We start from the raw sequence: 15,502 nt of genomic DNA, 5'->3' as shown, positions 1-15,502 counted from the left end.
GTGGCATGTAGCGCCATCTTGTTGAAACCACATGTCAACCAAGTTCAGTTCTTCCATTTTTGGCAACAAAAAGTTTGTTAGCATCGAACGATAGCGATCGCCATTCAATCTCATCGGTTCTTTATTTGAAACGTTAGATTGGTTCATGACATTTACTTTTTGAAGATAATTTCATTTAAATGTTGACCGCGGCTGCGTCTTAGGTGGTCCATTCGGAAAGTCCAATTTTGGGCAACTTTTTCGAGCATTTCGGCCGGAATAGCCCGAATTTCTTCGGAAATGTTGTCTTCCAAAGCTGGAATAGTTGCTGGCTTATTTCTGTAGACTTTAGACTTGACGTAGCCCCACAAAAAATAGTCTAAAGGCGTTAAATCGCATGATCTTGGTGGCCAACTTACGGGTCCATTTCTTGAGATGAATTGTTCTCCGAAGTTTTCCCTCAAAATGGCCATAGAATCGCGAGCTGTGTGGCATGTAGCGCCATCTTGTTGAAACCACATGTCAACCAAGTTCAGTTCTTCCATTTTTGGCAACAAAAAGTTTGTTAGCATCGAACGATAGCGATCGCCATTCACCGTAACGTTGCGTCCAACAGCATCTTTGAAAAAATACGGTCCAATGATTCCACCAGCGTACAAACCACACCAAACAGTGCATTTTTCGGGATGCATGGGCAGTTCTTGAACGGCTTCTGGTTGCTCTTCACCCCAAATGCGGCAATTTTGCTTATTTACGTAGCCATTCAACCAGAAATGAGCCTCATCGCTGAACAAAATTTGTCGATAAAAACATTTCGAACCGAACACTGATTTTGGTAATAAAATTCAATGATTTGCAAGCGTTGCTCGTTAGTAAGTCTATTCATGATGAAATGTCAAAGCATACTGAGCATCTTTCTCTTTGACACCATGTCTGAAATCCCACGTGATCTGTCAAATACTAATGCATGAAAATCCTAACCTCAAAAAAATCACCCGTTAGTTAGGAGTCCTCATTGTCTACGGTCTAGAAAACTTTTAGTCCGATTTTGACAATTTCCACAAGGGATGCCACAACTTAAACACAGTATTTATATAGTTTTATTCCGCTATTTTCATTGATTCCCGATGTATATATTTTAAAGTGAACGAATCAGATGATATCCAAAATTGTATTATATGGGAAGTAGGCGTGGTTGTGAACTGATTTCGCCCATTTTCCATTAGTAATATCAGGATGCCAAAAAAATATGATGTACCACATTTCATAGAAATTGTTCAAGTAGTTCCTGAGATATGGTCTTTTCCAATTTTGCAAAACTCTGAGTGCAGATTTTTTATGTAATTTCTTCTGTAAAGTTTAGTTTTTCTGTTAGTTCGTGAGTTAACGAACTTTCAGTAATTTTCAACACAACCTTTGTAGGGTAAGTGGGCGTTATTATCCGATTTCATCTATTGTCATGGTGTGTATTAGAGTACTAAGAGGAAATGTGACTAGTAAGATTGTTTATATAGCTTTATAGGTTTGCGAGATATAAACAAATAAACGATTTGAGGGCGGGGCCACGCCCACTTACTCAAAAATATACATCCAAATATGCCCCTTCCTAGTGTGATCCCCTGAACTAAATATTACTTTCATAACTTTATTTATGGCTTAATTATGACTCTTTATAGGTTTTCGGTTATTGTCATTTTGTGGGCGTGGCAGTGGTCCGATTTCTTTTTTTATAGCAGTACTTCCACGGTTCTAAGGAACATGTGTACCAACAATGTTTCATCAAGATATCTTAATTTTTACTCAAGTTATCCGTTGCGCGGACAGACTGACAGACAGATCCTGATTTCAACTCGTCTTGTCATACTGATAATTCTGTAAAATAAGTATCCGGAAATTCTCAAATTAAAAAGATAGAAATATTGGAAAAAGAGTTTGTGTTTCTTGTGCCAAAGCGTTAAAAATGTTGAAAACAACATTTGGTGATTCTACCAAGTCGAAAGCTCAAGTTTACGATTGGTATAAATCGTTCAAAGAGGGGCATATAAAAATCGCAACGCACACAAAAGGTTGACTTGATCCTAATGACGCCGTAAAAAATTAGATGACACATAGCAATAAAAATTGACAGAATAGTGACTGACAGTTGTGCCAACCTGGGGAAAAAAAATTTTAAATATTCTCAGCGGAAAAATTTCAAATGAGAATTTCCAGGTACTGTATATACCACTATATCTAACTCGTTTCGGTTTATGGGATACAAATAACCGTTATGTGAACAAAACTATAATACTCTTTGTGCAACATGTTGCGAGAGTATAAAAATATTCTTATAAGTTCGTCTATTTGTCGGATAAGCCGAGTCTATGCTGCTTAAAACTTGCTGGATAGCCTAATAGCCGACTAACACCAAGATATATATTATACAGACCATCAGCATAGCGCAATTCTACTATTGCAGATATATAAAGCGAGGCAATCAAACTCATGTGAATAATATTTCGCTGACTTGGAGTCAGCATGAATAAAATTTAGCGCTGAAGTGGCATCCAACAAATCCGTATTTATACATAAATCGCATAAAAACACAAAAACAAATTTGTTTGTATATATTTCAGCACTTAAAATTATATTCTTCTGGCAAAACAAAAAAAAAAGGAAAAGAAATCAAGCAAAGCTACTAAATTCTTGGCATTTTTCTGCTATTCACATACCAAGTAGCTTTTAACTTTTGTGCATATTTTACTTTTGCAGCTTTAGTTACCGTTACACTCACATATACATACATACATATGTAAACTTTTTCGTAAATAACGAGAAATTTTATTTTCATGCATTTCTTTATTTCATCACTGTGTCCATGTGTGCTTGTGAGTGTGTGAAAGTGAGTAAAGCAGAGTTATTTACATTGCCCCAGCTGGCGATGCTGGACCCTCCCACCTGCGCGGATAAACGCACAGCAGCAATCTCACTCTACTCCTCGCCGACAAACTGCAGCGCTGCAGGCGCGCTCAGGTAGCTCGCTGGCTATTGAAGAGCGTATAAATTCTATTTGCAACGGCACTTCTTCTGCACATCCTTACATCCTTTACCAAGTGCCGCCTGCCTCTGCGTGCTCAGCGAGTGTCCATGGTGTGTGCAGGTGGACGGGCGCTGGTGTATGAACTGTTGCATTTTGCATTTTTGCGTTTGTTTCTTGTGTAAATATTAATGTTGCCTTACGGATTAAGCGAATTGTTTGCGCACAACCAAAAACAAAAAAAGAACAAAAAACACACGCATAAAGAGGAGTGTAAAAAGTAAGAAAACAATAAATGCTGGCGAAAGCGGGTGAAAGTGGCTAGGAAAATACGGCAAATACTGACTGAAAAATATACGAGTTGGCAACGTTTGGCGGCGTTGATAGAAGCGCCTGTCAGACAAAGCAAGGATTTTACGTTTGCGTGGCAGTGTGAGGAGACGGTCACATCAGCGAAGTTGGCGGTGGTAACATGTGAGCGTGATGCAGATGGATGTTTGAGAAAACTAACGGAATTTTTTAACTGTAAGAAATAGTACGATACAATAACTTATGCTTTATTGTGAAGAGTTTTCAAATCAAAAGTACGCTGGAATCAAAAGTTTATGAAATTATTTACAAAAGTATGCAAGATTTTACCTAATATTTCATTATGGTTGAAATATTGCGAGTACTCACTGAGAACACCAAGAATAGCGAGATTCCTATTGCATTCAGAGTTGTATTTTATGTACTATACAATCTAACAAATTGACCCCTCACTAACCATTGCCATTTTGCTTATTTATGGTATATTTGTTGAGCTGGGAAACTTTCTACATTGAGAGAGAGACTTTAAGGTGGTTCCTAGTACAAAGACATTCTCTTATGCATAAGTTCTCCTCCTTCTATCAGAGGTGTCAATACAAGGCAATGAGTTAAGAGTTAAGAATCAGATGAATTAAAAAAAGCGCCCTCCATATTGGATACACCATTTTGAATTTTGAAAAACCGACATAGGATTCGTAATCCGAAACCCCGAAAACCCCCAAGTAACAAGTTTCAAACGAATCCGATGAATTTACTAAAAAGTGTCCGCCATATTGGATGCCGCATTTTGAATTTTCAAAAATTGACATCGGATTCGTAATCTGTCCGCCGTACTGTTTTTAGGGTTATGTCCAAACCCTGATCCCTGATGGGGTTAAATGGACCTCGGATTCGGATTCAGCTATCCCAAAAACATGGGGTACACATAGTAATCCCCCAGGTCAGACCCAAATTTTGTTTTTGTGTGTCATACCAGGGATTGTTGAACTTATAACCTTGCATAAAATACGACAATTGCGATATAAGTCCGCGCAAAACATGTTTTTCAAGACCCTTAAAGGATACGAAGTTTTGGTATAGCTTTGAGTTCTGTCATCGATACATCTGTCCTGGTTGGAGTTATTTTGGAATCCTTCCCTATCATTAGGGTGTATGAGATCCTGAAGATTTCAATGTTCAATCCTATTCCATCGTTCGCCACCTGTTGGAACTATTTAACCAACTCTTTACTACACCGTCGAAACAGATCGTTTGCTGAACCTTCTTTTCATGCAATGTCATAGATGACAATACCTAACCTTCATTCTACGAAACAGCGTTCAATTATTCGTTACAAAACAACAATTTCACCAAAATCTTTAATTTAGTTTTAAGTGATTTTGTACAAATTTTTCTTCACATCTCCATAACTTTTTCATAGCTTATTTTGCTTGAGCTGTTGAGACAACCAGAGTAGATCCGTGATATCATTGATCCATAAACTAATTTTCCTTTTGGATGTAAATCTTTATCTTTTAGACCTGAGAGGTTAGGTCAACAAGTCTACAGCCGCTTTCAATCATCATTGTCAATGACTCTACTTCTTCCTTTTTTATTACGCCTAGTGAAGCTCAACCATGATTCCATGGACTCTTAAATATGCATTTCAATGGAATTGAAGCACAAATTTGTTTTGAATTGCAAAGGCTGCAACAATGCAGCTGATGATCGGCTGAGTTAGAAAGAGAGGCAGTAAAGCAAATAGTGCAACAATTTAGTGCCACTGCCACAAGAGGCCACAACTCCGATTGTATGCTTATGACATTGCTCTCGGGTGCATAAATTGAGCGGTTCTTTCACCAGAGCAGCCAACTTTTTGCCGCTTGCTGCCGTTTGGCGCATCTCCCCCCCCACGATTGCGTTGCAACTTTCGTATTCCATTTTGTGCGCCGCCTTTGTAGCTTTTTGTTGTATACTTTTTGGCGCAAATGCTATATTTTTGGTTAAGCTTATTCTTTTATTTATTTACCTATTTTGATGCATTTTACTTTATGTCTTCTTCTTTATCTATATCTTCACTCTGTACCAATGACCTGTTTCAGTACGCTGCCTCACAAGCTTTGGCAATAGCATTTCAACTGTGCGCTTATCGATCCGTTATTGCTTTGTTTTGTCCATTTCAGCCACTCTACATTTTCAGCGCTTTTTATTTCATTATGTGTATTTTCTTTTTAATTTTCCTCGATTTTTTGCCGACTTCCCTTCAAGCACTTTATTCCCTTTCACAAAAACCGGAGCGCGCAACTGTTATCTTTACGGTTTTATAGTCTGCTTTTAGGTGCTGGCGGGTTGACTTTTTCACTTTTCCGCGTTTGCTTTTTGGCTTCTTCGTTTTTGTGTGTGTTATTCACCTCCAACGCTGTTGGCTGCCGCCTTCGCTGAGTCACGTCTTTAGCGCCTCCACAATTGCAGCTCAGCAGCTTCCATAGACACCCACACTTTGTAGTCTCTTAACTATCATGTCTTATCTACCCACAAAGTTGCAACGTTGCAAAAGCCATGATTCCCCTTCCCTTCGCTGCCATATCCACAACTTCAAACTCCAGTATTACATTGAGCTAGCTAGTCGCCTCGTTTTTGCTAGTTGCCGCATTATACTTGCCACTTTTGTCTCACTGATTTACAGTTTGAAGAGATTCCTTTTACATCCATGCCCGCGTCACATTCGATTTGAGTTCAAAGTGCAATGTTGACGCATTTTCTCACTCCATTTTACTTATTTTTAGTATAGTGTTTTTTTTATGTGTTCTTCAGCAACGGCTGTTGCTTCAGTGTGAAATTGAAAGTCAGATATTATTAAAGGTTTTCATGCATCTATTTGCTGTAAGGCAATCAAAGCTGACTCTGTGACATCTGTTGACTTTGCTCTCTTGTGGTGGATTTTACATGTTGGTACTGAGCAGGGTTTGGAATATATCTACAGTAATAAACCCGACTTTTTTATGCAACCATGTAAGAAACATGGCTCAATACTTTCATTCCGGAGTTCTGTCGAGAGTCATGCGAGTGCACTTCACACCATATACCGAACCCAAGCGTAGAAACACATAATAGTTAACCCATAAAGCTTTGGTGCCCATATTTGGATTGCGAATTGAATAATTTTCATCGAATCTTTTAAGAAATATTTCTTTAAACGTTTTAAAAACGAAATCACGTAGCGAGCATTCCGTTTAAAAGACCATGTCACAATCAATCGATCACATTAATGAAAACTTCTGACTTGTTTTGAAACCTCAAAGGAATGCTCACGGAAATATTTTTTAGATATGATGAAAAAGTGGTTTCGGGTCATGATGGTTTTCTTTTGGTTTTGAGCTGATATTATTAAAGGGTGATATCGAGATTCCCTACTTTTTTAAAGAAAAAAAAACACAGCAAATTTAAATTTTATTAGGAATCTCGAGTGTTTAAATTTAACATTTTTTGGTATTTATTTTTTAAAGAGTATCTCAGATAGTCCAACCGTTGAGCCCAATTTTCTATTTCTTGTTCGAGCATTTCAACGTAATGTTTTGCTCCAATGCCTGAATCGAAGCGTAATTGTCCGCTTTACAGACTTTACTTTACCTATCCCCACACGAAAAAGTCTGACGGTGTGATATCACACGATCTTGATGTACAATCGACTAGGCCAAAACGAGAAATTATCTGCTCAACGACATGTTCTCTCAATAAATCCATTGATTGATGTGATGTGTGGGAAGTGGCGCGGTCTTGTTGAAACCAAATGTCGCCAAGATCAGACAGAATTTGGCTCGAAAAAGACGGATCTTTTTGGAACTTTTCCTGAGCTTAAGGGTGTCAAATAGTCGGTTATCATATTATAATAATGCTAAACCGATCTTGAGTTGAAAAGATGGTTCACTGGCGACATGCATGAAAACTAATAGCTTCTTTAACCTAAGTATTTTTAGTAATATCACAAACGGCTCAATCAACGAATAAATTTATTTCCAAGTCAACGCTTTTTACTAAAATTCAACAATACAATATAGATTTTGTATTATAGATTTTTAAATTAAATCAAAATTAAAATAAATTGCCTCCAGCGCCATCTATCGAGTTTGAACTTATCGGGAGTACTATCACTTAGTGTAAATTGAAAAAAAAAATTGATGCGGTGGATTTTCAATGAACATAATTGAGAAAATTGGTTAAATTACCGAAATTACCAAAAACGGATTCAAGTTCGGGAGTAAACTTACCGTTATATCAAGTGTTTTCATTTTGTGTATCAATTTGATTCACTTTCAATAACAGTTCACTGAATACTACTAATGGGAACTTACGATTACTTTAAATAATGCACCCATTTTTTTTTTGTTTAGCTTAAACACCAGAGCAGTAGTAATGAAAATGCTTCACACACAAAACATTGCAGATTTTGTATTTAATACCCGAATTGTTGCACATTCAACGAAAATTCCACCCGTTAACATACCAAAAACGCCAGCAAATCCCTTACAGCGCACAATAGCTGAATGCGAAGCGTAAAATGAAACCGCAAATTCACCTTAAATGCAACCGTTTAATCGAAGTGAAAAAATGCCAGCTATGCATTTATTTATACGGATGCGTATTGTCCCACTTTTAACACGATCATGTGGTTGTTGCCATCGCAATGCACTAGTGATTGTTGCACACAATTGGTGGCAGTGGTGCAACTCCCAATGTATGAATGCATGAGTATATACACCTATATATGAATCAATGTGTATATAAGATTACTTAAAAAGTTGTTGAAAGGAAAAAGCATCATTGTTGCATTCAAGCCAACATGAAATGCGAATGCGTGCATACCAAAGGGCACACCTACATATACTAGTGGGTATATGTATATAAAGGGTGATTTTTTAAGAGCTTGATAACTTTTTTAAAAAAAAAAACGCATAAAATCTCATCGGTTCTTTATTTGAAACGTTAGATTGGTTCATGACATTTACTTTTTGAAGATAATTTCATTTAAATGTTGACCGCGGCTGCGTCTTAGGTGGTCCATTCGGAAAGTCCAATTTTGGGCAACTTTTTCGAGCATTTCGGCCGGAATAGCCCGAATTTCTTCGGAAATGTTGTCTTCCAAAGCTGGAATAGTTGCTGGCTTATTTCTGTAGACTTTAGACTTGACGTAGCCCCACAAAAAATAGTCTAAAGGCGTTAAATCGCATGATCTTGGTGGCCAACTTACGGGTCCATTTCTTGAGATGAATTGTTCTCCGAAGTTTTCCCTCAAAATGGCCATAGAATCGCGAGCTGTGTGGCATGTAGCGCCATCTTGTTGAAACCACATGTCAACCAAGTTCAGTTCTTCCATTTTTGGCAACAAAAAGTTTGTTAGCATCGAACGATAGCGATCGCCATTCACCGTAACGTTGCGTCCAACAGCATCTTTGAAAAAATACGGTCCAATGATTCCACCAGCGTACAAACCACACCAAACAGTGCATTTTTCGGGATGCATGGGCAGTTCTTGAACGGCTTCTGGTTGCTCTTCACCCCAAATGCGGCAATTTTGCTTATTTACGTAGCCATTCAACCAGAAATGAGCCTCATCGCTGAACAAAATTTGTCGATAAAAACATTTCGAACCGAACACTGATTTTGGTAATAAAATTCAATGATTTGCAAGCGTTGCTCGTTAGTAAGTCTATTCATGATGAAATGTCAAAGCATACTGAGCATCTTTCTCTTTGACACCATGTCTGAAATCCCACGTGATCTGTCAAATACTAATGCATGAAAATCCTAACCTCAAAAAAATCACCCGTTAGTACAAGTAAGGAAGGGCTAAATTGGGATTCACCCGAACACTTCATATTCTCGCAATTTGCTAAAACCAAAGGCGTCAACACCAACCCAATTGCAATCAACCAAAGAGAACGAATTTGTTCCAATTGCCGAAATTATCAAGGAAATCATTAAAATCATCGAGTCTCACCGTTTCCATTGCCCAGGAGATAAACATTGTACAAAACTATTTACCTATAATACAAAAGCAAGATCGATGTATGGGTGTCAAACGTCTTAACAGAAAAAAACCTCAAGTGGCCGATCGAGTTACCATCTGCTGAAACGTTCCATTTCTGAAGCGAGCGGATGGTTTCTTTCGATGAAAAGTGGACCAATTATTAAGTGTTTGAAGTCTTAATCGACCTCAATAATATTCAATTATTTTTTTTTAAATACATAGAATACTTATTGGCCGCTATATACGACTATATACGAAATACCATCAAACAAACAATCAGCGCATTCGCGTATTGGCTCCTACATCACTGTTGACAGTCATAACTTCGAAGTCGTAGATAATTTCGTATACCAGCATCAAAAACACCAACAATGTCAGCCTCGAAATCCATCGCAGAATCACTCTTGCCAACAGATGCTACTTTAGACTGAGTAGGCAATTGAACAGTAAATCTCTCGACGAACCAAAATCAAACTCTGTAAGTCATTTATCATTCCCGTCCTGATGTAGGGTGCATACGATGGAACGATGAGCTGTACGAGTTATAAGCCGAAATTGACATAGTTCAGCGAATAAAAAGACAGCGGCTAAGTCATATTATCCGAATGGACGAAAACACTCCGGTTTTGAATGTGTTCGATGCAGTACCCGCCGGAGGAAGCCGAGGAAGAGGAAGGCCTCCACTCCGTTGGAGGGACTTGGTGGAGAGTGACCTGGTTACACTTGGGTTCTCCAACTGTCGCCGAACTGCGAGGGAAACATAGGAGTGGCGCGCTATCATCGGTTATAACCGGGTAAACGGTTTCCACGCCAATCACGTACATACATATACAACATAAGAACAACCTGTCACTTGATAGATATGGACAAAGGGAAGATCTGGACTGATTAATTTTTTTTTTTTCGAAGTCAACTAAAAAATCCTCGAGAAAATATTTCCGTACAGTTTTAGTAAGACAACTGATATGTTTACCCATATATTCGACCAAACCCAATATTTTTCACCGGACCACAGTTTTATCATTGCAATAAGATATCTCGCAAACTAACAGATTTTTTGTATAAAGTCAACCATAGATCCTGAAGTCTCTATGTTGGTTATCTGGCTACTTTAAAAGTTATAAACACATTTTTACAAAGATGTCTACTTCATTAGAGTGAGACATATCGCAATTGGATTAAGTCAACCACATGCCTCAAGGTTCATATATTGGGTATCTTGGAGTTTGAGAAGTTATTGTCTTAAATAATTAAAGTATTATTTCGTGTTTGTTTTATATATTATAAAAAAATCTGATTCGAATCTCCCCTTGAACAACCCCATTTGGGATGTAGGCGTGGTTGTAGTCCGATTTCGTTAAATTCAAACTACGATTATAATATAGGGATGTCAAGGGACTGTTTTGTAACGATTTGGTTCAAATTGAGCATGTAGTTGCAGATATAAGGGATTTTCTCTAAAAAGTGATCGATACGGATAATGCAAACAATTTTTATGGAAGGTAGGCGTAGTTATTATACGATTTCATAAATTTTAATATGTGTTTATCAATAAATGCTAGAAAGAAATGTTTGCACTAAATTTGGTTAATATTTTAATTGCAACAAACAACCGTTATGTGCACAAAACCAATCTACTCTCTGCAACATGTTGCGTGGGTATAAAATGGTATACTTTTAATGAAAGAATTCGGCATTGCCACACAGCCTTTTGAAAGAAATGAGTGAAATTTTTAATTAACAAATAAATATGTAGCTGCCATTGTGCAATTGTAAATATGTACAGATATAGTATATATGTATGTAGGCTTGGATATACAATGGAGCAAATTATATCAGCGCATAAAAGGCGGCTGGTATGTAAGTATGTATGTAAATAAATACTCGTATTAAACATAAATGCAAACTGCTCCTGCATACATATGTAATGTTCCAAGATATACATATGTATATGCAAATATTTTACATTGTTGCCACCCAAAGTACTACAACCCAGCGTTACCAATGATATTTCCCTTGCTCGTGGCATGCAACAACAATGCGTCGACGCATTTCCGCTGCAATTACCAACGAGTATTTCGCGCATATAACTTACTTTTAAACACTTGCTTTTTCAGTTGTATGTATGAGTGTGTGTATAGTTATTATTTTTCGTTGAATGGCAGGCAAGCAAGGCTCACCGGAATGCAGTAGTGCTGAAATGATATAAAAGCGGCGTCAACACTTAGTTGCATATCATACATACATATGTGGAATATCATTGTATATACATATATGTATATATGTGTATGTATATATAGATATGTTTATCCATGCATTGACTTTTCCTCATTTTTGGTTTAATTTCATTTATTTACACATTTTTATATTGTTCAGACACACACATACACACATGTACGTATTTGTGTGTTTGCATTGTTCCTCCTAGCAATTGCCCAGCAACCTCAGCACACATGTATACCCAACCCACAGCTTCCCGTGTCCGTGCAGCAGAGAGCTTTTGCCGCTCATTTCACTTCAGTTCAATGCGGCTCAGCACTTTCGCCTTGATTATTTATTTGCCGTGGGGATTTCGTTGGTCTTCTCTTAATTTTTATTTTTCAGCAGCAGCCTTGCCATATTTTTCACGCATATACAACTATTTTTACACAATTTTACCTTAAAATCCTTTCGCTTATTTGTTTGCTGCCGAGATTCGGCTCGCTATCATTAACTACAATGCACTTGCACAGCTCAGACACAGACAAACATATACAGTTATTCTCACATCCTTCAGTTGCCTATAAATATACCTACATATATGTATGTGTATATTCATATACAACATCGCCTCACCATGTTTTTGTTGTTCTTCAGCTTTGGTAAGGATAATTGTCGTACATTAAAAATCATAAGAAGCAGCAACTCGGCAGCTTGCCAGCCAGTCAGCCAGCCCGCTTAACGGTGTGGTTTAATGAAATGCTTAATTAAGTATTTACACACATATTAATCCCATGCAAATGTAGTGGTGTAGGGTTTTCGGTCGGTCTTTTCTTGGTTTTCCTACTATATTGTGGCATTTAAAGCTTTCTGCCTCTGCATACGGTGGCTTGTCTCAGTTGAGGGAATACTGATTTTTAGCTTTTGGCTATTTCATATGGTTTTCTTTTATTTTGTTATTTAAATGCTGCGGTAAAAATTCATACTGATGGGTATTTATTACATGTATGTAGGTTAAGTCTTTCTTATCGTATATATGGTTACATTACAGCAGGTCGTTGTAATAATTGTAAAATGATGATAAAAGTGACGGTTAGGTTATTAAGCAGATATCTGCATATGCAGAAGATCTCAGTTGGACAGTAATGAGCAATGGCCTTTGTGATACCAAAAAGCTCCTAATGGATCAGAAAGACCCCCACGATTCGACAAAGCGCATGGAATCTATAACAAAATTCTTGAGTAGGCTTTTGTAATCTAGCCAATTCGCTATGTTCCTTTTCGATCTCAGTCTGGTAAATGATGGCCATTAGAGGAGGAAATGCTAATACACCTTCCTCCAAACAGCTTTGGTAACTTGCATCTACCAAGTTCCCTACTTTCACCGCACGTGTATCTATCGGACAATGCCCAGTAAGCACACATATGGTAGCGCCGGGATCGATCTTGCTAAGAGAAAGCAGTTCGAATGGCTTTTTACGCTCCACTGGTTGTTGTCCAGCCCGTGGTGAGCTCATGCGATGCCTGTAAGTCCAGCACTTCAGTGCAAGTGGACCATGGACGGCCAACACGCCCCCATTCCGGTGTTATTGATGCTAAAGTGTTCTCTCTTGGCAGCTTGTCCGCTGGGCAGTTTCCAGCGATCCCGTGGTGACAGGGTACCCACAAAAGTCGGATTGCAAAGTAGCTAGAAGCTATTGGTAAGGTTGAACACTCCTTAACTTGCCTGGAGCGCACTGTCATCGATTTCAAAACTAGTATTGTTGATCTGCTGAGGGAGTGACAGATCACACTAAGGTCCAGTCTATCTTCTGCTACCTTGATGCCACTTCTGCCTGGAAGACACTGCAAAGAACAAATTTTTCAAGCAATTTTAACAATAATTTGCCACTAGAGTCATACATAAAAGTAATATTTTTTTCCACAATTTGAATACCAAACCAAACTGAATAATGCTTTTGTACCACTTTCATGATGTATCCACAAACTCTCTTGTATCAAAGTCAACACACTAACTCAAGTCATTAACTCAACTCAATAATCGTTATATAATGTTTAATATGTACTATCAAATAGTGTTAAAACTGTTTATCTGCAACGAGTACCAAGTTACCTGTGACTTACAAGAAGCTTAAAAAAATAAAAATCTGTCTATTTAAATTTCGCCTCTTCAGGATCACGCAAAGCTGCAAAAATCCGTATATTACTATCCTCCATAAATTTATCATCTCACTTGCCATATTTTCTTCTATTTTTACACACTAAATCCTAGAATCCATCAGTTCTAATAAACATTCCCTTTTCTTGTTTCTTTTCTCGTTTCGTAATTCACAGGACATGCTGCTGGTTGTGGCATTACCGAGGAGGTTTCCCAATGGATGGAGAGCATACAAAATTCTGCCGTTGAAGAGTTGCCCGAACCGATGTCGAAGGATGACGTAAGCCAACAAAAGCAACAGCACAAATTAATCAAACCGAATAGCGCGCGCCTGACACAAACGCAAGATGCAACTGAACAAACTGGAGATAATGCTGCACAAGCTACGGGCAAGAAGCATAAAAAACCCACTGCCACATCAGCAACAGCAACAGGCGGAGCGAACCCGCAACAGCGTCCACCGAAAAAATACTCAAGTCCCACAGCAGCCTCAACGACCACGTCGTCGACGTTGCCAACAGCGGGCGGTAACTCAAAGACAGCCAAGGATGCCGCCAGCGCCAGCAACATTGGCGACGATGACTTCAAATATCCTTATCAAAAATACTCGAAAGCGGCGAATTTTCGCTTCGATGACGACGCTGACGCGTGGCGGCCATTTGCGCCTAAAGCGCAAGCCGATGATATTTATGGCCTGCCAAGTGGCAGCGGCAGCGGTAGCGGTAGTGGCTACTCTGGCGCATTTTATGACCCGGAAACAGGGCGCAAGTATACGCCGCAAAACATGGATCGTAACGAATGGCATGCGAAAGTGCATGAACGTGTGCGTCGCGCTACCGCCGCTAATCCGAATGAGAACAAGAATACCTGTTCGCTGTACATACAAACGGATCCGTTGATTTGGCGGCACATACGCGAAGGAATTGCTGATGTAAGTAGAAAATAGACATACATTCTTACTTTGCAGAACAGACTCGACAGGTCTAAAGATATGTAAATTTGTGACAACAAAATTTAGTTGCTGTGTATATGAAACGACATGTAGGTCTCAATTGAGGAATTGTAATGGAGTTTGTTTTCTGTACTCTTAGACCATGTAAGAACACCTCAACGATTTGGAGTCAGCATAGAGTTGGGTTTATGGGGAATGCAATCTCAAGGCGATTTGATTTTTAAATTTCAATAGCAAAACGGTAGCCACAGCATTTGCAATTTATGTTCCGAGAAACGGAATGCTCTAACATAAAAGAGAATTCTAACATTCAACATTACCGAGCTAAAACTGTTCATCCGTTTTCTTAAATTGTTAAATACTTTGACGTTAGAACAAAAGAAGACCACAATGATTTTATACTGATTTCTTACTATACTGCCCGACTTAAATCAATAAAACGTCCGAAAGCACAGTTCTATAATGTACAAAAACCTGGGTTTTTCTACTTCCTACTGGAACCCGTACATATTTTACTCCCACTTTCCTTCCAAAACTCCTATATTAGTACCGTATTATACAAGGAAGAGATAATTATTAGTTGTAACGAGGTTAGGACGAAACGAATCTTAACAAACAATTAGGAACCCATTTATATTGGATTCCTGGTCGACCTTCTGCTTATATTGATGTTGTTCTACAAATGAAAGATCTTAAGAGTTCTAAGGCGCCATCAAACGATTCATGGATATTAATAAATCGACTTCTCTTTTTTCGAAGAAGTCATCCTGGTGTGCCAAAATTCAAAATCAGGAGCTCTCTAACAGAAATAATGTTTTATGATATCGGTAAGTGGGATCGAACCGCCTAGTGGTGGTGGTACTCTGTGGATTTAAACCACGG

At 38.3% G+C, this 15,502-nt stretch overlaps 1 protein-coding gene across 8 annotated transcripts in view; it reads left to right on the top strand.

Moving 5' to 3' along the window:
• LOC105212536 (disintegrin and metalloproteinase domain-containing protein 10) overlaps nucleotides 1–15,502 on the top strand; it is a 252,636-nt gene that overhangs the window by 226,801 nt on the left and 10,333 nt on the right. For all 8 annotated transcript variants that reach the window (XR_008470304.1, XR_008470303.1, XR_008470301.1 and 5 more), the window contains one exon: nucleotides 13,845–14,599. Coding sequence is in view for 2 of the 8 variants with exons in the window: in XM_054226837.1 (XP_054082812.1) it covers nucleotides 13,845–14,599 (755 nt within the window). In the remaining 6 variants the exon portion in view is untranslated. The remainder of the gene's footprint in view (nucleotides 1–13,844; nucleotides 14,600–15,502) is intronic.

This window comes from Zeugodacus cucurbitae, chromosome 3 (assembly GCF_028554725.1).
Source record: "Zeugodacus cucurbitae isolate PBARC_wt_2022May chromosome 3, idZeuCucr1.2, whole genome shotgun sequence".
Taxonomy (NCBI): domain Eukaryota; kingdom Metazoa; phylum Arthropoda; class Insecta; order Diptera; family Tephritidae; genus Zeugodacus; species Zeugodacus cucurbitae.
This window is presented reverse-complemented; position numbering and strand designations above follow the sequence as displayed.